Source organism: Thalassophryne amazonica, chromosome 9, assembly GCF_902500255.1.
Source record: "Thalassophryne amazonica chromosome 9, fThaAma1.1, whole genome shotgun sequence".
Lineage (NCBI taxonomy): Eukaryota > Metazoa > Chordata > Actinopteri > Batrachoidiformes > Batrachoididae > Thalassophryne > Thalassophryne amazonica.
In genome coordinates, this window is record NC_047111.1 from 99,690,876 (window position 1) to 99,717,109 (window position 26,234).

Sequence of the window (26,234 nt, forward strand, 5' to 3'; positions counted from 1 at the left end):
AGCGGCTCGACTCCGAGCTCCTCCTGAGTGACCGAGCTCCTCACCCTATCTCTAAGGGAGCGCCCAGCCACCCTGCGGAGGAAACTCATCTCGGCCGCTTGTACTCGCGATCTCCTTCTTTCGGTCATGAGCCAAATCTCATGACCATAGGTGAGGATCGGAACGTAGATCGATCGGTAAATCAATCAATCAATCAATCAATTTTTTTATATAGCGCCAAATCACAACAAACAGTTGCCCCAAGGCGCTTTATATTGTAAGGCAAGGCCATACAATAATTATGTAAAACCCCAACGGTCAAAACGACCCCCTGTGAGCAAGCACTTGGCTACAGTGGGAAGGAAAAACTCCCTTTTAACAGGAAGAAACCTCCAGCAGAACCAGGCTCAGGGAGGGGCAGTCTTCTGCTGGGACTGGTTGGGGCTGAGGGAGAGAACCAGGAAAAAGACATGCTGTGGAGGGGAGCAGAGATCGATCACTAATGATTAAATGCAGAGTGGTGCATACAGAGCAAAATGAGAAAGAAACAGTGCATCATGGGACCCCCCAGCAGTCTACGTCTATAGCAGCATAACTAAGGGATGGTTCAGGGTCACCTGATCCAGCCCTAACTATAAGCTTTAGCAAAAAGGAAAGTTTTAAGCCTAATCTTAAAAGTAGAGAGGGTGTCTGTCTCCCTGATCTGAATTGGGAGCTGGTTCCACAGGAGAGGAGCCTGAAAGCTGAAGGCTCTGCCTCCCATTCTACTCTTACAAACCCTAGGAACTACAAGTAAGCCTGCAGTCTGAGAGCGAAGCGCTCTATTGGGGTGATATGGTACTACGAGGTCCCTAAGATAAGATGAGACCTGATTATTCAAAACCTTATAAGTAAGAAGAAGAATTTTAAATTCTATTCTAGAATTAACAGGAAGCCAATGAAGAGAGGCCAATATGGGTGAGATATGCTCTCTCCTTCTAGTCCCCGTCAGTACTCTAGCTGCAGCATTTTGAATTAACTGAAGGCTTTTTAGGGAACTTTTAGGACAACCTGATAATAATGAATTACAATAGTCCAGCCTAGAGGAAATAAATGTATGAATTAGTTTTTCAGCATCACTCTGAGACAAGACCTTTCTAATTTTAGAGATATTGCGCAAATGCAAAAAAGCAGTCCTACATATTTGTTTAATATGCGCATTGAATGACATATCCTGATCAAAAATGACTCCAAGATTTCTCACAGTATTACTAGAGGTCAGGGTAATGCCATCCAGAGTAAGGATCTGGTTAGACACCATGTTTCTAAGATTTGTGGGGCCAAGTACAATAACTTCAGTTTTACCTGAGTTTAAAAGCAGGAAATTAGAGGTCATCCATGTCTTTATGTCTGTAAGACAATCCTGCAGTTTAGCTAATTGGTGTGTGTCCTCTGGCTTCATGGATAGATAAAGCTGGGTATCATCTGCGTAACAATGAAAATTTAAGCAGGCCAATATGGGTGAGATATGCTCTCCTAGTCCCCGTCAGTACTCTAGCTGCAGCATTTTGAATTAACTGAAGGCTTTTTAGGGAACTTTTAGGACAACCTGATCGAGAGCTTTGCCCCCCTACTCAGCTCTCTCTTCACCACGACGGTCCGATACAGCGACCGCATCACTGCAGATGCTGCACCGATCCGTCTATCGATCTCATGCTCCATCCGTCCCTCACTCGTGAACAAGACCCCGAGATACTTAAACTCCTCCACTTGAGGCAAGGACACTCCACCGACCTGAAGAGGGCAATGCACCTTTTTCCGGTCGAGAACCATGGCCTCAGATTTGGAGGTGCTGATCTTCATCCCGGACGCTTCACACTCGGCTGCAAACCGCCCCAGTGCACGCTGAAGGTCCTGATTTGACGAAGCCAAATATTTAAAATATTTAAACATAAATATTCAAATTTTTTTGATGGATTTTTTTTCTTTCTTTGTTTAGAAATAAGATCACATGTTGCAGTATCACACTCACAGTGTATCAATGTGTAAAGAATACAAAATATTATTACAGTGTATCATTGTTTAATCCATACAAAATATATTACGGTATATGTACAAGGAATCAATAAGATCTAAATGTCGGCTGTCCAGCACGCAGGTTGTGGCTGATGTCCTGCAGCATCTTCCGGCCTTCCTTGAGGTCACATACAAGTTTGTAAAGTTGATTGTGTAGTTCTTTGTAAGTCTTCTTCCCATGCATGGTAGGGTGAATACCACATTCCTTATGGAGTAGACATGTTGATTTGCCGATTATTCACATCAGTAACTGCACATAAATGTGAAAGTGTCGTGACACGGACCCACAACAGGGGGCGTTAATGAACGGACAATGGATAAGCCAAAAGTAACAGTTTAATGTTGTGAATTGTACAACGACGTACAGACAATAACAATATGGTGACTGTCAATCATACACCAGGTGACATGTGGGCAGGCTTGACGATAGAAGACGCCTGGCGAGAGAAGAGCCGGATCCCACACAGCTTCCACTGCCAATGGAGCTGAAGAACACCGGAGCCGCCAAGCCCTGCGCCCCAGGTGGCCGCTGTCTTCAGCAGTCAGACCCGGTACTGCTGGCAGAGAACAGAGACAGTCCTGATGAGTGTGAGGTCGCACACTCAGTAATCCCACAGTCTGTACACAATTAGGAGGGAGAACCTCCACCTCCAATCACACACTCGTGCAGCTCCTGTCTAACCACTTATCTGGTTGGGGTGTGAAGCGAAGCCGTCGCTGATCACACCAAACGCCAATCCCACAGATAAGGACACACCACAGGAAAATGGCTGCAAAGAAGTTCAGACTATTAGTCAGTGTTAAGTCAGCAGAGAAGTTACCTGGATGGTAGCTGATTTCTCTGCGAGGAGGTGGAGTCGCAGTCCGGCCTTTATGGAGATGGTGATGAGTTGGCTGAGTGACAGCTGGTGCTGATGAAGAGTGACAGCTGTCACTCCCAGTGACTCCGGCGCCCTCTCGTGCTTGAAGCCCGCACTCCAATCAGGGCGCCATCTGGTGGTGGTGGGCCAGCAGTACCTCCTCTTCAGCGGCCCACACAACAATAAAACTTCCTTGTTGTAGATAAAACATGAATTATATATATATATATATATATTATATATATATATATATATATATATATATATATATATATATATATATATATATATATATATATAATATATATCGCTGTCCACCCTTATTCTGAATCTCATAATCTCTGCCCCTAACCATGTGTAAACTGTAGTGTAAAATCTATGGATTTGTGTAGCATAATTGTTGAAAATGTATTTCTTAATCCTTTGTCCATTGTTTTATATCCTTTGTCAGCAGTAGCTATCAGCAGCCTGTATCTATGGTCTCTTGGGGTTTTGAACACAAATACTCTGGCCAAGCTTGTCTGATATAATAACAAATAGCAAGAAGTATAAATCAAGAATTAAAGTGAGAAAGGCGGAAAATGGAGTATTGTTATTTAGGCACCAAGACAGAATTGTAAAGTTTTTTTTGCCCCTGGATTAAGTAAAGCAGAGAAATATAAACATTTCCCCCCTGGAATAAGAAAAATTGGTTTTTGCTAAATCAGTGATATTAGATGCATGAAGCACATGCTCGCAGACTTTGTCTGAAATAATTTTATTCAGATCATGTGAAGAAGAGTGCCAGCTCTCTTTACACTTGGGAAAGAATTTTGCCTCTCATCCAATGCTCATGTTTTCCTGCTGTTGTTTTTGTGTTTTAAATGGGTAGATTTAGAGCTGATACTTTGTGCTTTACACAGGCTTCTGAGACTTCACAGGTCTTGTGTTGTGCTCTGTCATTAAAATATAACTTAATCAAAAGTACTCAAATAAAAAAATAGCTAATTCTGCTTCTTGTCCAGGTCACCCAACTCAGTAAAGACAAGAAAACCAAGTGGAAAGAGAACACCATCTCTTGTCAACATCAGCAATCACCTGCCCTATGGGTTAATGCTCAACAGGGTCCTTGTTTGAACCTCCCATTAGAAAGACCTGCAGCCAAAAGTCAGCCAAAACCTAAGAAAGTCATAGACAGAACACAGCCTTCACCTCCCAGCATCCACCTCAACATCAACCTCAACACTACATCTCATCTCCTTCCATTTGTGCAGCAGCAGGGTCAAGATTCCATAATCAACTTGGCATCTGTTCGCTCCCTTCTGAATCAGAACCTCAGTTTGAATGACAGTTGCATGAACTCTCCATTCGGCAGTGATGCTAATCTTCAACAGTTTTCTTCTGCCAGTGGTCAGTTACAGGAATCACAGTTTGTCTTGGATGCAAAGTATCAACAAACAAATCCAGGAAAGTCCTCCCACATGTTTCAGGAAAAGCTAACTGTGGATCCTCATCACTGGAACCCAGTAAAGTTTCCTGGACACTGGCAAAGGTAAAGCAGCCGTGTGTGTGTGTGTGTGTGTGTGTGTGTCTGTGTGTGTGTGTGTGTGTGTGTCTCTGTCTCTGTGTTTGTGTTTTCATAACAGCTGCATGAGCCACTAAGCCTGCGCGCGTGTGCCACCGAACACCTTTGCTGAAAGTTTGCTGGCAGTGGGCCAGGTAGTCACATCATGCGTCAGATGCAGCCTTTCCAGCGAACTTTAATTTCTTTTTTCTTTTTTGTTCACTTCAGGAGCACAACACAACTCTGTACACCGTGATGTCGGTTGGATTATCACATAGGATTTAATTTTGGCCGTGATTATTTGCAGCACACAGGAGCCGGGTGAGAGGCTTTTCACCACAGGCTGTGGTTTGGGTCCTGTGCACGCTGCGCTGTGAAGCGATCCTGGTTCTGTGCTGGAGGCGAGTTTCATGTTTAATAATGTTTTCATGGACTGGCGATACAGTTCCACGTCACACCTCCTACAGAGTTTAGATGGTGATCAGGTAATAATATGTATATTACAGCAGTGAGATCCATTCAGCTCCATGCCTGATGTGCTCTATGATGCATTACTGTGCGTGAGACCACAGAGAGGCACAGTGGCAGCGGCACACGGTGCTTTTGGCTTGATAGCGCGCTGTTCACATTTACTGTACATGAGATATGTGTGCCACATACATGTTATTACATATCAACATTTCCTTTGCCCTCCCTGGCCGGGGTCCATTGGTGGTGGACATTAACATGCCGGCAGATGCTGTGACCGATCGATCTCAGAGCTCAATCAACCGCAATCAAATCGTTTGAGATGCTGTTTGATACTGTGAGAATATGTAGACTGCGATCAGATGAGGCAAAAACTGCACATAGACCGCCGTCAGATGTGCATTCCATCTTGATGGTGCCAAGAGTGTTTTGAACATGTGCAACACACTCGGGACAGTTGAGCAAATGGGACCAAATATGTAGACTGTTCATAGATTGCCGTCCGTAGGTCTTCAGACCGCACCTCAATACTTCTCGATTGTGGCCGGATGTGTCATTCTGATGTCATTCGGCCTCAGTTGGCATATGTGTGACGAGGGTATTACTCACTAAAGATCTTAAATCAGGTCAGTTATTATGAGGCAAATCCAACAAAACAGTAAGAAGCGCACTCATTAGAATGTAGTCTTCCACCAGGACAAAAATTCCAAATCTTGAAATTTGAACTATATACACAATATTGTGCAAAGGGTTTTGGTGCCATTAATGATAATTGTCATTTTTTAAATAAATAAATACAAATAACTAAAAATGTGAAACTACTTTTCACATTTACGGTTTTCTTTTAGGTGATTACAAACAGCATAATTTGTTTTTGCCTCTGAAAGAGAAACCTAATGTGGAGATTGAATATTTTGCACAGATTGCCTTTGCTTAATTCATGAAAAAAAATTTTCCTCCTGTTCTTAAATGTAAGAAGGCACTTGTTTTACAAGTAAGTTCATAAATATAACCAAAGGTTCCTGAATGAACCCCAAATTATGCAAATTTGTTTTTGTTTGTTTTTCAACAATATTGTCTTTTATCCTGTTAATTTGTTGTTTCAGGCCAGAAGCATCAAAGTGGCTCCTGTCCTGGGAAAGGGGAGAATCAGACTGAAACCGAAAATTGGCTCCAGCACCCTGCAACTACACTGACACAGGACTCAGCTCCTTATGAAGTACTTCCCCCATAGGCAAGCTTATGGTCCAGCAAAGTGGATGACCTGAACCTCCGACAGAATGTGAATGCATCCGGGTCCGTTAATAGTGACAGCTCTGAGAGCTACTTGGTTCAGAATGGACAAACAGAAACAGCAAAGGCAAAGTCCCTTATCAGGTTAGTATGTCTGAGTAATGGACTGCCTCAAAGTACTGTTCAGCTTGTGTTGCAGACCAGTACTCATGTTTGAAACCTATTCGTCATACCTTAAATTCTGTTGTTCTTATAAGGCACTGCTATGCACAACACCAGTGTCTGTTTGAAATTCGAGAAAGGTTGAATTCATGTTATTGTTGTTTAAAGGGGAACAGAAATTCTCACGGATTATTTATAGCATGAATAAACACAAAAAATGTGTTCTTTTGATAGTTCAAGAAACACTAAAGACCAAAAAACATGTACAGAAAACCTTGTTTTGTCGTGGTCTGAGAGGCTTTGACATCAACTGGCTGCCGCCATTTATGCAGGTCAGGCGGGTGACGTCACTGGTTGGGGGAAGATGAGCCTCGTTCTGAGATTCCCTGCCAGAGGCACCAACAAAGAGGTTATATATGACTACTAGAGTCCGCAACTCCCATTGCTGCGCACTAAACATGAACGTCCCTTCATGGACAGCGACATAACGCCTCCTAACCAGGCAAATATTGACCAAGTTCCCGGATGTTAATGCATTTTCAATGGGGATTCGCGGAGTGAACACACTCAACAAAACACTCGCAAAATATGTGTAAAAATGCCATTCGGACCTGGATATCGAACCAGTCAAATGAATTAACATTAAATCATATCAGGAAAGTATTAAACTTACTCTGATACGCACACATTCCAAAATATTAATGTTGAAAGTTACAAGGATCTGCGCTGTGAAGCTGCACTACTGTTTTCAGCGTAGCTCCTAAAACCATTACGAAACATATATATATATATATATATATATATATATATATATTTTTTTTTTTTTTTTATTTATTTTGTTTTACACAATTATCCTTTATTGACAGAGGTTTCATTCATGAAGTCAGTAGTGTGTGTGCACATCTCTGTGAGTCGTGTGTGTAAGTATCGTCCGTGTCCTCGGACGACACAGGCACAGGCTGGAAACATCCACCTGTTTATCAACCAAATATCATGGACAAAGTATCAAGGATAACCAAAACCACTTACTTATGGAAGGAAATATTGTCTCCCTTGTTCCTCCGTTTGTGGCTTTGCCAACATTCGCAGCTTTCCGGCATATTCCACCTGTTTCTTGATGAGACTAATAGAACTTCAATGAGTGAGCTCAGTAAACTGTCTGGAATTAAAATGGCGGCCACGCCTCCTTGCCAGGACACAGCTCAGTGCGAGTGCGGACTCTAGTTCTTATATATATGACCTCTTTGGGCACCAACAACATGGCTTCGGGATCAACAAGTGAAAGCACATCTTCGGAAATTTCTGACTTTTCTGATTGTGAGGAAGGTGTTTGTGCAGTGATGCGTTGCTCGCTATGTTGGTATCTGTACTGCACGCATCCCCAGCAGAGAAGACCCCAACCAGTGACGTCAACCGGAAGTGCCCTCCACTGACTTCAGCCAATGGTGGTTTACATGTCAATTTAGAGGCAAATTTGATTCAAATAATATTATCTACACTGTGCTCAAACATTCTGCAAGTGTATGAATAACACTTCATTTTTACCAAGGGAATGCACAAACAAATTCTCAAAAAGCATTTCTGTTCCCCTTTAAAACTTCCAATAAACACATTAGACCTAATGTGGTTAATGTTGGGAGGAGGCCGTGAATGAGCAGTGAACCGCCGGACTCATGAGGTAGCACCTTGAATAAATAATCCAGAAATGTGAATGAACAAAATAAAATGAACGTGTCTACAAAAAATGACATAATGCAGTTCTTTAACCAAACACAAGTGACACATCAATGCTTAAACTGAGTGGCATTGTCCTTTAATATCCATATACATGAGACGCTCTACAAAAAAAGTGTCTTTGAAGTCCCAAATAATCCCCTCAACTGTGTCCATGCAGGGACTAATCTGTGCAGAGTGTTCTGGTGACTAAGGGCACAAAACATCAAGCTAATTGTCTAGTCCATCTACGATATGCTTAATTGCTGTAAGAGGATGACTAGTATATAAAACAGCATGCTGCAAGCCCTGAAAAGCCATTTGAAGAAGTGTTAGAGGAAAAGGTGATTAGAGATTAGAGTGTTTGAGGCACAGGACCATGAAAGATTGATTATTTTATTAATTTTCTTTCTGTGTCTTTGGTTTGTCACGATGCAGGTGTGTCTGGAACAAATTCTAACTAGACCACTGTCTTTTACACATTAGTGACATAAATAGAGATGTGTTTATTATACATGGTGAGCACAAAGACTCCTTGAATTCAAGTAGCTATAATAGCAAATCTTTTTGGAATATGTTTATAAATGTGGTGACTAAATACATCTCCAAAACATTCTTTTCTCACCTGCAGAATTTCTGTGCATACAGTAGTGTTCAGAATAATAGTAGTGCTATGTGACTAAAAAGATTAATCCAGGTTTTGAGTATATTCCTTATTGTTACATGGGAAACAAGGTACCAGTAGATTCAGTAGATTCTCACAAATCCAACAAGACCGAGCATTCATGATATGCACACTCTTAAGGCTATGAAATTGGGCTATTAGTAAAAAAAAGTAGAAAAAGGGGTGTTCACAATAATAGTAGTGTGGCATTCAGTCAGTGAGTTCGTCAGTTTTGTGGAACAAACAGGTGTGAATCAGGTGTCCCTTATTTAAGGATGAAGCCAGCACCTGTTGAACATGCTTTTGTCTTTGAAAGCCTGAGGAAAATGGCATGTTCAAGACACTGTTCAGAAGAACAGCATAGTTTGATTAAAAAGTTGATTGGAGAGGGGAAAACATATACGCAGGTGCAAAAAATTATAGGCTGTTCATCTACAATGATCTCCAATGCTTTAACATGGACACAAAAAAAAAAACAGACGTGTGGAACAAAACGGAAAACAACCATCAAAATGGATAGAAGAATAACCAGAATGGCAAAGGCTCACCCATTGAATCAGCTCCAGGATGATCAGAGACAGTCTGGAGTTGCCTGTAAGTGCTGTGACAGTTAGAAGACCGCCTGTGTGAAGCTAATTTATTTGCAAGAATCCCCGCAAAGTCCCTGTTACATAAAAGATGTGCAGAAGAGGTTACAATTTGGCAAAGAACACATCAACTGGCCTAAAGAGAAATGGAGGAAAATTTTGTGGACTGATGAGAGTAAAATTGTTCTTTTTAGGTCCAAGGGCCGCAGAAAGTTTGTGAGACGACCCCCAAACTCTGAATTCAAGCCACAGTTCACAGGGAAGACAGTGAAGCATGGTGGTGCAAGCATCATGATATGGGCATGTTTCTCCTACTATGGTGTTGGGCCTATATATCACATACCAGGTATCATGGATCAGTTTGGATATGTCAAAATACTTGAAGAGGTCATGTTGCCTTATGCTGAAGAGGACATGCCCTTGAAATGGGTTTTTAAACAAGACAGTGACCCCAAGCACACTAGTAAACGAGCAAAATCTTGGTTCCATACCAACAAAATTAATGCCTCGCAGATGTGAAGAAATCATGAAAAACTGTGGTTATACAACTACTCGTAAATACTAGTTTAGTAATTCACGGATTGCTAAAAAAGCAGTTTGAACATAATAGTTTTGAGTTTGTAGTGTCAACAGCTGATGCTACTATGATTGTGAACACCCCCTTTTCTACTTTTTTTTTTACTAATAGCCCAATTTCATAGCCTTAAGAGTGTGCATATCATGAATGCTTGGTCTTGTTGGATTTGTGTGAATCTACTGGTACCTTGTTTCCCATGTAACAATAAGAAATATACTCAAAACCTGGATTAATCTTTTTAGTCACATAGCACTACTATTATTCTGAACACTACTGTACCTCGATCACGCCGGATACATTGCAGAGACTCTCGACGATGTTTGCTGAGTAATGGGCAGGATGCACGCTCTTACACATTGGTTGCATTATCTCATAAAATTTCATGTGATATTGGTTGGTATTACAGTTACTCATTGTGTGCCCTGCCTGTCACTTAGCAAACATCGATGTGATGATCTCGCAGTATGCATGGACCTGTCAACCTGTCTTTTCAGTGGCCTCAACAAGAAGATGACGGTTGATTTTCTGCAAAGACTGGGCTCAATAATGTGCTGTCATTAGAAAGCGACTGGTATGGGCAACCAGCCAGTGCCTGGTTTTTTTTTCACACAGATCATCAGCTGTGCATTCAGTCTCCTTCTATTTCATAAATTTCAGACCCATCGCAGCTATAATAGCCGACATCAGTGTTGCACGCAAAGCAAGGTTTTAAAGACATACAGCGGTTAAAATAAGTATTTAACACGCCACCATGTTTTTCAGCAAACAAATTCTAAGGTGCTATTGACATGAAGTCAATCAATCAAGGAGTAATACAACATATACTCAACAAAAATATAAACGCAACACTTTGGGTTTTGCTCCGTTTTGTATGAGATGAACTCAAAGATCTAAAACTTTTTCCACATACACAATATCACCATTTCCCTCAAATATTGTCACAAACCAGTCTAAATCTGTGATAGTGAGCACTTCACCTTTGCTGAGATAATCCATCCACCTCACAGGTGTGCCATATCAAGATGCTGATTAAACACCATGATTAGTGCACAGGTGTGGTTTTAGGACTGCCCACAATAAAAGGCCACTCTGAAAGGTGCAGTTTTGTTTTATTGGGGGGGATACCAGTCAGTATCTGGTATGACCACCATTTGCCTCATGCAGTGCAACACATCTCCTTCGCATAGAGTTGATCAGGTTGTGGCCTGTGGAATGTTGGTCCATTCCTCTTCAATGGCTGTGCGAAGCTGCTGGATATTGGCAGGAACTGGTACACGCTGTCGTATACGCTGGTCCAGAGCATCCCAAACATGCTCAATGGGTGACATGTCCGGCGAGTATGCCGGCCATGCAAGAACTGGGACATTTTCAGCTTCCAAGTATTGTCTACAGATACTTGCAACATGGGGCCGTGTATTATCCTGCTGCAACATGAGGTGATGGTCTTGGATGTATGGCACAACAATGGGCCTCAGGATCTCGTCACAGTATCTCTGTGCATTCAAAATGCCATCAATAAAATGCACCTGTGTTCTTCGTCCATAACAGATGCCTGCCCATACCATAAACCCCACCGCCACCATGGGCCACTCGATCCACAACACTGACATCAGAAAACCGCTCACCCACACGACACCACACACGCTGTCTGCCATCTGCCCTGAACAGTGTGAACCGGGATTCATCCATGAAGAGAACACCTCTCCAACGTGCCAAACGCCAGCGAATGTGAGCATTTGCCCACTCAAGTCGGTTACGACGATGAACTGGAGTCAGGTCAAGACCTCGATGAGGACGACGAGCATGCAGATGAGCTTCCCTGAGACAGTTTCTGACAGTTTGTGCAGAAATTCTTTGGTTATGCAAACCGATTGTTTCAGCAGCTGTCCGAGTGGCTGGTCTCAGACGATCTTGGAGGTGAACACGCTGGATGTGGAGGTCCTGGGCTGGTGTGGTTACACGTGGTCTGCGGTTGTGAGGCTGGTTGGATGTACTGCCAAATTCTCTGAAACGCCTTTGGAGACGGTTTATGGTAGAGAAATGAACATTCAATACACGAGCAACAGCTCTGGTTGATATTCCTGCTGTCAGCATGCCAATTGCACGCTCCCTCAAATCTTGCGACATCTGTGGCATTGTGCTGTGTGATAAAACTGCACCTTTCAGAGTGGCCTTTTATTGTGGGCAGTCTAAGGCACACCTGTGCACTAATCATGGTGTCTAATCAGCATCTTGATATGGCACACCTGTGAGGTGGGATGAATTATCTCAGCAAAGGAGAAGTGCTCACTATCAGATTTAGACTGGTTTGTGAACAATATTTGAGGGAAATGGTGATATTGTGTATGTGGAAAAAGTTTAAGATATTTGAGTTCATCTCATACAAAATGGGAGCAAAACCAAAAGTGTTGCATTTATATTTTTGTTGAGTGTATAAAGAAATTAAAACAAATAAGTACAAAAATTAAGTTATGTGTTTAATAATGTAAATAATAAATGACACAGGGAAAAGTATTGAACACATTGAAGAGGGTGGGGTGGAGGGTGCAGAAAGGCATGGAAAGCCAAGACACCAGCTGAAATCTTATCAGTAATTAGAAAGCAATCCTGCCCTTTGTCAGTGCAAATTAATATAATTTGGTTCAGTCCTAACTGATGGCCTATAAAAAGTGTCTCATTACCAAGGTGTCACACAAGAAACATTTCATGATGGGTAAAACAAAGAGCTCTCTTAAGATCTTCGCAATCTTATTGTTGCAAAACATACTGATGGCATTGGTTACAGAAGAATTTCTAAACTTCTGAAGGTTCCAGTGAGCACTGTTGGGGCCCTAATTTGGAAGTCGAAAGAACATTTCACCATAAACCGGTCTCCTTGCAAGATTTCTGGCACAGTGAAAAGAATTATCAGAAGAGTTGTCCAAGATCCAAGGACCAGTTGTTGAGACATAGTATGAAGAATTATTTCAAAGAAAACAATAAGTAATGCACTGTTCCACCATGGCCTTTATGCATGCTCATCACACAAGACTCCATTGCTGACGAAAAAGTATGTTGAAGCTTGTTTAAAGTTCGTTGCACGACATTTAGACAAGCCTGTAAAATACTGGCAGAATACCGTCTGGTCAGATGAGACCAAAATTTAACTCATTGCATGCAATAATTCACACCATGTTTGGAGGTCAAATTTCACTGCACATCACCCCAATAACAACAGAGCAATAGTGAAGTTTGGAGGTGGGAACATTATGGTGTAGGGCTGGTTTCCAGTGGATGACACTGGCAACATCATACGTATATTTGAAGGAAGGATAAATGGAAAAATGTACTGAGACATTCTTGATGAAAATCTACTGCCATCTACCAGGATGATGAAGATGAAACAAGGGTGGACATTTCATCAAGACAGTGATCCCAAACACGTAGCCAAGGAAACTCTTAGTTGGTTTCAGATTATGAAAATAAAGCTGCTAGAATGGACCAGCCAATCACCTGACTTGAATCCAATAGAAATCTATGGAAAGAACTAAATATCAGAGTTCATAGAAGAGGTCGACGGAACGTTCAAGATTTGAAGACTGTTTGTGTGGAAGAATGGACCAAACTCACACCTGAGCAATGCATGCGACTAGTTTCTTCATACAGGAGATGTCTTGAAGCTGTCATCACCAACAAAGGCCTTTGTAGAACATTTTAAATAAATTTCAGTAAGCATGTCCAATCATTTTCCCCCTGTGTCATTACATTTTATTACACATAACTTCATTTCTGTACTTATTTGTTTTGGTTTCTTCATATGTGTGGATTACTTGGGTTGTTACCGACATCTGGTGAAAATTCCATGTCGGTAGGACCTTTAGAAATATATTTACTGAAAAAAAGGTGATGTCTTAAGTACTTATTTTAGTTGCCCCTTATTTTAGTCACACTTGCCCCTGCCTATACCAGCTGTGCATTTTGGACCACACTCCGTTCTATCATATGAGAACACTTTCCTGCAGATACATTGATGCAGATCAGTGCATGAATATGAATTTACTGTTCCTCAGTAAATTAAAACAAAAAGCTTTCACAGAATGAAATCCCAGCTCAGTCTCGTGCTTTTTACATGTTCTCTGTACAAAGGATTTGGTTGTTTGCATTAGTTTTTTTTTTTCTCCACAGTGAAGAGTTCTGGTATTACATCATTCATTACATCATATGATTGAACTCTTCACACTTGGTGTGCGGCTCGTGGATCAGGCTCACATTTATTTAAACCTATTGATAAATAATCCTGGGGACAACCCAAAATGGAGTGTATAAATTATTCATACTGGAACCTTTACGAGTCCTTCCTTTGGTGTCCAACACTCCCAAATCGTTGACCTTCTATCTGTCTTTATGTCACACATCATGTCTGACAAGATTACAGGCTGAGTTTGTAAATCAGTCTAGCCATGGTGCCTGGACAAGAAAGTAGATGAGCATGACTTAAGGATTGGACAGAAGGCATGAATAGAAAGGTGCTCTGTTGAATCCGTGACCAATGGCTAATTCTGGAGCAGTCTGGAGTGATTACCTCCTTTTGTCTATGATAAGCTTGTGGATTATGTGCACACACATACAGACATAGTCAGTACTGCTTTTGGATAAGCCATGAAGCAAAACATCTTTTCTGACTTTGTCTGAATCACTTGGACTCCATTCCTTAAGCTTCAGGAAAAGGTCTTCAGCATTTTACTGTACATGACAGGATTTCAATACTTAGTAGCTTGCACTTGATATTGCTGGGCCCATGATCTCATGCTTGGCTGCCATTTTTATGCATACATAATACTTTTAAAATTGTAAACTCCAATTAAAATCCATGGAAAATATGTCACAATACCCCAAAAATTGTTGGATGGATGGTGACCTTTGAGGAATGCAGTGCACAAGAATTTTAAAGTGTTAGAAAGGTACCAGTGAGCAACATTAAAATTGTATTATGCTTTTCCGTGTGCATGACTGATCATGAAATAGAACTTATTAAAAAACTTCTCCTGTCCAAAATCCTCCTGTTGTTCCATACACAATGATATCCATAAAAGTTTTTTTTTTTCAGGCCACAGTCAGACTGATGGCATCCCTGAACTCAGAGTAGTGGACTGTTTACAACCAAAACCCACTAGGCAATATTTACATTCAACTATAACCTAATGTGCAATATTTTATTTTATATAATGGCTGAGTGGATCCTTGTCATTTGATTGGTGCTTTGTATATCACATGACATGGATTAATTCATCCCATTTGTGTGGCATTGCATTTAGAGAGCTTAGTTCCATTTAGAGTGCAAATTTGGTTCCATACGTTTGGTACCATTGCACTCTACACGCACGCACGTGTGCACGTCCTTGCCCATGCGCACGGCCTCGCGCATGCGCGCACACGTGCACGAGAACATGTGCGCACCCACACATGCTCGCGCCCACACATGCGAGGGCGCACGCACGCACGCACAACACGTGCGCGCACACACAAAACAAATCCTGTGCTGTCTGGAGGCTGTTAGCAGGAGGAGAGAAAGAAAAGCTGGACTCATTTCTGACGTGAATGGTTTTTTTTTTCGCTTGCACTGAGGACGTACACAGTCGACCGAGCTGGTTGCGTGTGTGTACGCACGGGGGACAACGACACGATGATTTGATTGAGCTAACTGACGCTGCTACACACACACACACACACACACACACACACACACAAAATCCACTACGCTGTAAGCCGTCTGGATGCATGAAGACCTGTTCACATGAAATGCTGATGTGATTTTTGGCTGAACTGAGGAACTACACAGTCTTTTTTTTTTTTATTATTATTTTTTTATGAAGTCTGAAGTAAGTGCGCAGCATCACTGGACTACACGTTACAGTGGAACACAAAAATGTAAGTCCCTTTCTGTGCTTCTAAATTAAAATATCAAATGACAAGGATCTATTTTAGCCGTTATATAAAACAAATAATGACTGTTTTTACATTCTTTCAATGGAATGAATATTTAATTCAGTGAAATATTCATACCATTGAACTCATAAACATTCATTATTTGTATCTTGTTCCTTTTGAATTAACAGTCATTCGTGCAATATTTATTTGATCTACATGTGCAATATACACTTTGTTATCTGTGCAGTATCCACTGTGTTGGAATATAAGTGTGCAATAACTGCTGTTCTTTATTCCCATTAACCTGACACTTTGAAATATATTTCTTTTTTCAGGTGCACTGGGTATCTTTTTTATTCTACTATACCTTTTATACTTTTGGACCTTTGTTTTTGTTTACTTGTGAGCTCTGCACAAGAATTCCAATGTATTCAAACCTTGTATGTCAGTACAAATAGCAAATAAAGTGTCTGTCTGTCTGTCCATCCATCTGTCCGTCGTCCATTTTTTTTAAATTGTAGATGAGATTTTATCAGCAGCGGTTTTGTTAAAGACCGGCCTCTGAAGCACTCATTCACTGTTCTGTTATATGGGCTTTTAATGTATCATTAGTTGCACTTATATACTGTATATTTGTGCCAAACAGCCCATCAAAAAGTTTATGACAACTGTTTCATTCACAAATAAACTCTGTCCTCACCTGCGTTATATTGGGTATGATTGAGTGTGTTGTTGGTGATTGCATTTTTATTTATTTATTTTTATCCTAAATTAATTACAGACAACAAAATGGATGGCAATAGTTGAGAATTTGTTCTTAGTGCTACCAGTGCAATAATGCAATAATCAAAAGTGTCAGGATGTCAGTCAGCTAGGACACTAATGACCTGTGATTTTTCCTGTCTGTCTCTCTTAGGCGTACACTCTAAAAGAGTACAAACAGCTGACACCACAGTGAAACTGCGCGGCCTGGGTCCAGACTATGCAGCTACCGAAAAGACAGTAAGTACTGACCTGTAACATCTGTTGTTCTGGTAGGCCAGAATTTTATAGAATTATATCACTCTCCATGGCTCACTAATATGAAACACTGTGGGACAGCAATCTGTGTTCATCAACATGAAATAGCATCCATGATGTTGCCCACTGCACCTTTATATGTCTATTTTACTTATTTTTGGAATTTAAAAGTCCTTATGTAAGGTCCCCTTCACACATAGAACAAATAAGTACAACTCAGGGTGACTCCTGGCGAAACAACTCATATGAGTGAACCACATGAACATCGAGCTGATGGGCAGGCGTACACGCAGTGGTGTCTTTGAGCAGAACGCAGTGTGAGCAGCTGCAGCACATCATGCTGCTTATGTGGAGAACAATAAAATAAAAACCAGCTGTATAATTAGTGAATATCACTGAGTTGATATAAATAATACATAAAAGGGGACATAATACAGAACCCCACAGTTAAATAACCCTGGTTAAAAAAGTCACTCATGGGATTCGAACTGATAAGCTCTGATAACAAGACAGAATTTTACACGCACGGCGCTACCATCGCTGACCTGTAATCAGTGTGGGAAAAATGCCTGAAAGCAACAGAGATAGGGATAGTGCGCTGTGTGCAGCCACTGCAGCCCGCACAAATGCGAAAGATGTTTTATTATATTTCCACTTAAGGAAAGCAGGCAGAGACACGCGGAGAGGAATGGTGTCAGCTCATTCCTTCCCAACACGGAATGTGTTCTCAAGCTGTGAGTCCAGGGAGCAGAGATCTTGAACAGCCACGGCTGTGAGCAGACACGCTCCTCCTGTCCGTTGAGCTCCCAGATCAACGTGTCACTGTTGTGAAAGTGTAGGAACACGGACCCACAACAGGGGAGCGCAATGAACGGACAATGGAAAGATAATAACAAGTTTTACTATTGTGAAACGAGCACAAACCAATACAACAATCAACATTTGGGGATAGCCGAATTCTGCTGGTGTCCGTGTTGGGCAGGCTCGAAGGTAGGAGACGTCCGTCCAGGTCGAACCGGAACCATCCAGATTCCTCTGCCCACCGAACCCTGGAAGTACTGGAACCGCCAAGTCCCGAATTCCCAGGTGGCCACTGCCTCCGCTCGTCCGATCCGGTACTGCTGGCAAGAGAGAGGCAACAACACACAGGTGTGGATGCGGCTGCACCCAGTAACACGGAGAGGGGAGAAGCTGCCTCCACCTCCTCGTCCCAAAAAAAGCAGGAAGGTGAGTACTTATCTAGTCACTGCGGCCTGCGGTAGTCCACTGTCCTGAAAGGTTTAACAAGTTTATCGATTAACACAGAATATGCTGCAGAGATGTTACCTTCTCTCTCCAATGGCGATATCTCGGCATCGAGGTGGAGACGCCGTCCCTGATGATATACCTCTGTGCTGAGTGGAAGTCAGCTGTGTCCGGTAATGGGTGACAGGCTGTCACCCCTTGCTACTCTCATCAGGCGGCAGCGCCCTCTGGTGCCTGGAGCCCGCACTCCAGGCAGGTCGCCCTCTGTGGGGTGGTGGCCAGCAGTACCTCCTCTTCAAGCGGCCCACACAACAGGACCCCCCCCCTCAACGGGCGCCTCCTGGCGCACGACCGGGCTTGTCCGGATGGCGACGGTAGAAGTCGGCCAGGAGGGCCGGGTCCAGGATGAAGCCCTTCTTCACCCAGGAGCGTTCTTCGGGGCCGTACCCCTCCCAGTCCACCAGGTACTGAAAACCCCGGCCCATTCGACGGACATCGAGGAGCCGGCGCACGGTCCAAGCCGGTTCCCCGTCGATGATCCGGGCAGGAGGTGGTGCCGGACCCGGGGTGCAGAGGGGTGAGGTGTGATGGGGTTTTATCCGGGAGACATGAAACACTGGGTGAATCCGCAGCGAGGCCGGAAGCTGAAGCCTCACTGCGGCGGGATTGATGACTTTGAGGATCTTGAAGGGACCGATGTATCGTTCTTGGAGCTTGGGGGAGTCCACTTGAAGGGGAATGTCCTTGGTGGACAACCACACTTCCTGCCCAGGACGATACGTGGGGGCCGGGGCCCGCCGCCGGTCTGCATGTTTCTTCGCCCTTGTCCGGGCCTTCAACAAAGCAGAGCGGGCGGCACGCCACACCCGACGGCACTTCCGTAGGTGGGCCTGGACCGAGGGCACACCGACCTCTCCCTCGACCACCGGAAACAAGGGGGGCTGATACCCCAAGCACACCTCAAACGGGGAGAGGCCGGTGGCTGATGACACTTGGCTGTTGTGGGTGTACTCGATCCAGGCCAGGTGGGTACTCCAGGCCGTCGGTTGCGCGGCTGTCACACAGCGTAGTGTCTGCTCCAATTCTTGGTTGTCCCGCTCTGCTTTGCCCGTTGGTCTGGGGTGGTACCCGGACGAAAGGCTGACCGAGGCCCCCAGTTCCCGGCAGAAGCTCCTCCAAACGTGTGAGGTAAACTGGGGACCGCGATCGGAGACGATGTCTGATGGTATACCATGCAGACGGACGACGTGGTGGACCAGGAGGTCCGCTGTCTCCTGGGCCGTTGGGAGCTTTGGGAGGGCCACGAAGTGGGCCGCCTTGGAGAAACGGTCCACTATCGTGAAGACGACGGTGTTTCCCTGGGACGGCGGGAGACCCGTGACAAAGTCCAGGCCGATGTGGGACCAGGGGCGATGAGGCACGGGCAGTGGCTGTAGCTGCCCTGAGGTCTTTCTGTGGTCGGCCTTGCCCCTGGCGCAGGTGGTACAGGCCTGGACGTAGTCCCGGACGTCGGCCTCCAGGGATGCCCACCAGAAGCGTTGCCGGACGACTGTCACGGTCCTTCGCACCCCAGGGTGACAGGAGAGCTTAGAACCGTGACAGAAGTCCAGGACTGCAGCCCTAGCTTCTGGTGGGATGTATAGTCTGTTCTTTGGTCCGTTTCCGGGGTCCGGGTCACGGGTCAGGGCCTCCCGGACGGTCTTCTCCACGTCCCAGGTGAGGGCGGCCACGATAGCGGACTCCGGGATGATGGGATCCGGGGGATCCGACGGTTCCGTTTTGACTTCGTCTTCGTGCACCCGGGACAATGCATCCGATCTTTGATTCTTGGTCCCGGGACGGTAGGTAATCCGGAAGTCAAAACGGCCAAAGAACAGTGACCAGCGGGCTTGCCTGGGGTTCAGCCGCTTGGCGGTCCTGATGTACTCCAGGTTCCGATGGTCAGTGAAAACCGTGAATGGCACGGCTGTTCCCTCCAACAGATGTCTCCACTCTTCGAGGGCCTCTTTCACAGCAAGGAGTTCCCGATTGCCGACGTCATAGTTCCGTTCAGCGGGGGTCAACCTGCGGGAAAATAGGCACACGGGTGAAGGACCTTATCGGTCTTCCCGCTCTGGGAGAGCACCGCTCCTATCCCTGAGTCCGAGGCATCCACTTCAACCACTAACTGGCGGCTAGGATCGGGCTGCACCAGAACTGGTGCAGACGAAAAGCGCCGTTTCAACTCCTTGAACGCGGCTTTGCACCGATCCGACCAGGTGAAGGGGACTTTTGGTGAGGTCAGGGCTGTCAGGGGGCTAACTACCTGACTGTAGCCCTTAATGAACCTCCTGTAGAAATTAGCAAAGCCGAGGAACTGTTGCAGCTTCCTACGGCTTGTGGGTTGGGGCCAATCTCTCACCGCCGCAACCTTGGCCGGATCAGGGGCGACGGAGTTGGAGGAGATGATAAACCCCAGGAAGGACAAAGAAGTGCGGTGGAATTCACACTTCTCGCCCTTCACAAACAGGCGGTTCTCCAACAACCGCTGCAGGACCTGACGGACATGCCGGACATGAGTCTCAGGATCCGGGGAAAAGATGAGTATATCGTCCAGATACACGAAGACGAACCGGTGCAGGAAGTCCCGCAAGACATCGTTTACCAACGCTTGGAAAGTCGCGGGAGCATTAGTGAGACCGAACGGCATGACCAGGTACTCAAAATGGCCTAACGGGGTGTTAAATGCCGTCTTCCATTCGTCTCCCTTCCGGATCCGAACCAAATGATACGCATTCCTAAGATCAAGCTTGGTGAAGATTTTGGCTCCATGCAAGGGGGTGAACACTGAATCCAACAAGGGCAACGGGTATCGATTGCGAACTGTGATTTCGTTCAACCCCCTATATCAATGCATGGACGAAGCCAAGCCATCCTTTTTACCCACAAAAAAGAAACCAGCACCCATCGGAGAGGTGGAATTCCGGATCAACCCGGCAGCTAATGAGTCCCGGATGTAGGTCTCCATTGATTCACGCTCCGGCCGTGAGAGGTTGTACAGCCTACTGGACGGGAACTCACTGCCTGGAACCAAATCAATGGCACAATCATACGGGCGGTGGGGAGGAAGCGTGAGAGCCAGATCCTTGCTGAACATGTCAGCGAGGTCATGGTACTCCGCCGGCACCGCCTTCAGATTGGGCGGGACTCGGACCTCCTCCTTAGCTTGGGAGCCGGGAGGAACCGAGGAACCTAGACACTCCCGATGGCAGGTTTCGCTCCACTGAACCACTACCCCGGACGGCCAATCGATCCAGGGATTGTGTTTTAGCATCCATGGAAAACCCAAAACCACACGGGAGGTGGCCTGAGTCACAAAGAACTCGATCACCTTCCGGTGGTTACCTGACACCACCAGAGTTACTGGAGGTGTCTTATGCGTGATTGGTGGGAGTAGGGAGCCATCTAGTGCCCGAACCTGCACAGGCGAGGTAAGAGCCACCAGAGGGAGCCCTATCTCCCTCGCCCATCTACTGTCTAGCAGATTCCCCTCGGAGCCCGTGTCCACCAGTGCTGGGGCCTTCAGGGTTGAATCCTCAAACAGGATCGTGACTGGGAGTCGTGTGGCAATGTGGGTGTGTCCCACGTGAATGTTTCGGCCCACCCCTGGCCCAGTCTCTAGGGGCGGGCGTTGGAGTTTAACCGCTCGGGGCAGTCGTTTGCCAGATGCTCAATCGAGCCACAAACAAAACAAGCTCCGTGGGCCCGCCTCCTTTGTGCTCCAGGTGCCCTAAATGTTGCCCTGCTCGTGTCCATAGCTTCGTCAGCAGGGGGAGCCGTAGGCGCACGGAGCGCAGGAACAGAGGAGCGTGGGGAGGGCGGAGCTCGGTCGGAACTGGAAGGGAGAGGGACGACGCGTGCCTGGCCACGCCCTTCGCCTCGTTCCCGACGGCGTTCCTCTAGCCGGTTGTCGAGTCGTATGACTAGATCGATGAGCCCATCTAAATCCCGCGGTTCGTCCTTCGCCACCAGGTGCTCTTTTAGGACCAGTGACAGTCCGTTTACAAAGGCGGCGCGGAGGGCAGTGCTATTCCAGCCGGATCTCGCCGCCGCGATGCGGAAGGCGACTGCATAGGCAGCTGCGCTCCGACGCCCCCTGTCTTATTGACAGTAGCGCGGTTGAAGCGGTCTCTCCTCTATTGGGATGATCGAACACCGTTCTGAGCTCCCGCACAAACCCATCGTATGTATGAAGGAGCCGTGAGTTCTGCTCCCAGAGCGCTGTAGCCCAAGCGCGTGCCTCCCCGCGAAGCAGGTTTATTACATAAGATACTTTGCTAGCGTCAGTCGCGTACATCACGGGACGCTGTGCGAAGACGAGCGAACACTGCATCAAAAAATCCGCGCACGTCTCCACACAGCCTCCGTACGGTTCTGGAGGGCTTATGTATGCTTCTGGGGACGGAGGGAGGGGCCGTTGAACGACCAGTGGAACGTCACTATTACGCGCAGGGTCCTCGGGAGGGAGAGCCGCAGCGGCGCCCGAAGGGCGTGCTTCCACTTGTGCGGCGAGAGCCTCCACCCTGCGGTTTAGGAGAACGTTCTGCTCGGTCATTAAATCCATCCGAGTGGTGAAAGCGGTGAGGATCCGCTGCAACTCACCGATTACCCCTCCCGAAGACGCCGACGCTCCCTGTTCTTCCATTGGCCGTTCAACAGCCGGTTGACGCCCCTCGGGATCCATGACGCTGGCCGAGATATCCTGTTGTGAAAGTGTAGGAACACGGACCCACAACAGGGAGCGCAAATGAACGGACAATGGAGAAGATAAATAACAAGTTTTACTATTGTGAAACGAGCACAACCAATACAACAATCAACAATTTGGGGATAGCCGAATTCTGCTGGTGTCGTGTGGGCAGGCTCGAAGGTAGGAGACGTCCGTCCAGGTCGAACCGGAACCATCCAGATTTCCTCTGCCACCGAACCCTGGAAGTACTGGAACCGCCAAGTCCCGAATTCCCAGGTGGCCACTGCCTCCGCTCGTCCGATCCGGTACTGCTGGCAAGAGAGAGCAACAACACACAGGTGTGGATGCGGCTGCACCCAGTAACACGGAGAGGGGAGAAGCTGCCTCCACCTCTCGTCCCAAAAAAGCAGGAAGGTGAGTACTTATCTAGTCACTCGGCCTGCGGTAGTCCGCTGTCCTGAAAGGTTTAACAAGTTTATCGATTAACACAGAATATGCTGCAGAGAATGTTACCTCTATCTCAAGGCGATATCTCGGCATTGAGGTGGAGACGCCGTCCTGATGATATACCGCCGTGCTGAGTGGAGTCAGCTGTATCCGGTAATGGGTGACAGCTGTCACCCTGGCTGCTCTCATCAGGCGGCAGCGCCCTCTGGTGCCTGGAGCCCGCACTCCAGGCAGGGCGCCCTCTGGTGGTGGTGGGCCAGCAGTACCTCCTCTTCAGCGGCCCACACAACAGTCACTCTGTGTTATGTGTTCATTCATTTTCATTATTTGTTATCTAATTGTGTATGTAGGTATTGTCGTAATTATTTATATAACTGTCCTGGTGGTGGTTTCTGTGTTTGTAATGTGTCTACTGAGCTGTCATCCAGCTGTTAGTGTGCTGCGATCAGCTGAGATGCAGCTCCTTGTGCTGTGTGCGATCAGACTTCGCTGGCGATCTGTACATACATATAAGCATTTTATGCAAGTGTGCCCCCCCGGCATGCCAGAGATGTTGGGGGAAGTGGGGGGGGGGGGCGATACATACATGCATCACGTGTGTGGCTTTTTAAAACTCCACAGTCGTGGGGCACTTAGACAAATTTCACATCCAGCTCGACAGTGATTGTCTGCTGACTGTTTTCATGATGATAGTATGAATGGCCACACAATTTCTAAGTGCCAAAACGAGCGGTGTTAGATGTTCGTGTGTGTCAGCTGGAATTTGGCCAACACCTGCCACGAGAGGGTTCCATGAGCTCGCACAGCGCACATCTTCGTCTTTCAGCCGCTGGTGTGCACAAATAGTTATAGCAACAGGTGTACGAGGCATGAGAAGCAGCTACGAATTTACAGGTTTTGCATACAATTCCTGCTTATTGTGCACTTCATGCGCAATTTAACCAAATTCGCACTATGTGTGAAGGGGCCCTAAGGTAACAGCATAGACTGTGGTGTGCACATGTGCTGCATTGAGTTCCTCTCTGTTGTTAAACTGACAGGGAAATGTTGTGTGAGTTCTGAATACAGGAAGAAAGGTGGAACTTACACTCCAGTGGGACTTATACTCTGGAAAATATGGTACATTATTTTTCATGTGCCACAGAGAAATGCAGCCTAGGATACAGGCACACATCAACATTCTTGCTTGTGCGGGGAAAACTCGAGGGATGCATGTTGCCAGTGTTCTCTCCCTTCTGGGAATAATTTGAAAATGTGCAGGACTCTGTGTGCATCAATTAAAGCTGTTGATTCTTTGTACTGTGAAGGATATTTGTGGCTGTGCACTCACTCATCCTCCTGTTTGTGACCAGTCTCCACTTTCGATAACAACTAAAAACAAACAAACGAACAAACAAAAAAGTTAGCTATCTTTTTAGCAGTCCTTTCCAGCTTACGTACCAGTGCCAGGGCCTCATGCCCACAGTTGGTCGCAATGTTTCTGTGTAGGCAAACTACACAGCCTACACAGAAACAAAAAAGATTATTTCCAGTTTCCAAACATGCACCTCCAGTGTATTATAATGCTTCACACAAAACTATGACAACTGCTGCAAAATGACTTAATTTAAATTTGAAGCATCAAAAATATTTTTTCTGTTTTCAGAAACTGAAAAGATGATGCCTTTGAAAGTGTAAATTTGAATAATTTTTAAAGGCATTTCTGACAAATTCTGATGGATACCAATGCAAATTAATCATGTCACCACATAGGAATATTAACATTTTTCTGTACATTAAAAGGGCTCTTGAATAAAAAGACAGTTAAAAATAGACCATTTAACCAGAATTATGGATCAGATCTGTCCACCTATACACACTGCCTGCTCTGAATCCTGCTGGCACAGATCATGCACATACGTGTTCACCTTTTATGTATGTTCATTTTCACTCTTTCACAACAACCAATATATGTGTGCTCGTGCACATAGAGACCCTGCTCTGACTGTAGCCTCAAATGTTTCAAAACTTTCTATCCATTCTTCACACATTCTATCCATTCTTCAGTTCCTGTTTTACTCTCCTGTGTTGATTTATATTTTATCCTGTGTTGGCCCGTGTAGTCGCCGTTATTTTTCTGCCCTGCTGTTGTTAGTTCAACCTGTTAGCTGGCGCTTATATGAAGGGTGGAATGTGCTGATGAGCATATGAATGTGCCCAGTGTTCAGCAGGTGGCAAACAACCTATGTGTAAATTCAACCACAGCGGTTCCTGCGATGGACTGGGATCCTGTTCAAGGGGAGTTGCACACTCTTGTCAGTATCTTACTATGGAATCCAGGGATAACCACCGAGCACAATGGGCATCCACAAACAGTCCAGCAGGTGGCAGACATTTCTATGGGATGTTATATAGGCAAAACAAAGTTACTTTTTGATTCATCTGAGGCATCAAAATTCACTACTATCTATGCACTTAATCCTCACTAAGTGCTCTTCTAACTTGGTGAGATAAAAGATGATAGCATGTATTGGTTTTGAGTTATTGCTTCCACAAAGCTGGGATGGACTACCCTGCCAGCCCACTCATCTTTATTTTTGCTGTAAAAGCCTTCTGCGTTTACCAGTACAGGGAGCAAAAGCAATGACAAGACTGAAAACTAGGATTTGAACAAATATAAAGAAGTGTTTATTTAACTGTGATTGGACAGTGCACCCCCATGCAAGTCCTACAGTATATGCGTATTGATTTGGTCATTGGAGAATGGTACCAAGCCCATATTATGACATGGAATTAATAATAGATAGCAATATTTTTATTGTGTTTTCTTAAAATTGAGTTGAGTAACATTGAGAGTACAATTTAATTATTTGAGAATCAGTCATACTGGACATCTTGAGGAAGGATGACACTGAGTGGCTAGTTTTCATAAAAGGATAATAAAGGTGAGTAAGTTAGCAATCTGAAAAAGTAATGCATGACAAATAGCAACTTCTAAAAATAATCGGCATATATTTTCATTTCATTTCATTTATTTATTTATTTGAAACAGGGACAGTGCACAAT

The 26,234-nt window shown here is 45.1% G+C and overlaps 1 protein-coding gene across 1 annotated transcript in view; it reads left to right on the forward strand.

Annotated features, from left to right (window-relative positions):
- The window catches only part of jhy (junctional cadherin complex regulator), a 95,831-nt gene that overhangs the window by 53,148 nt on the left and 16,449 nt on the right, over positions 1-26,234 (forward strand). Inside the window, 5 exon segments of the mRNA XM_034179111.1 lie at positions 3,899-4,425; positions 10,279-10,357; positions 16,665-16,692; positions 16,695-16,750; positions 19,405-19,410. Of these exon segments, the coding sequence (XP_034035002.1) occupies positions 3,899-4,425; positions 10,279-10,357; positions 16,665-16,692; positions 16,695-16,750; positions 19,405-19,410 (696 nt within the window).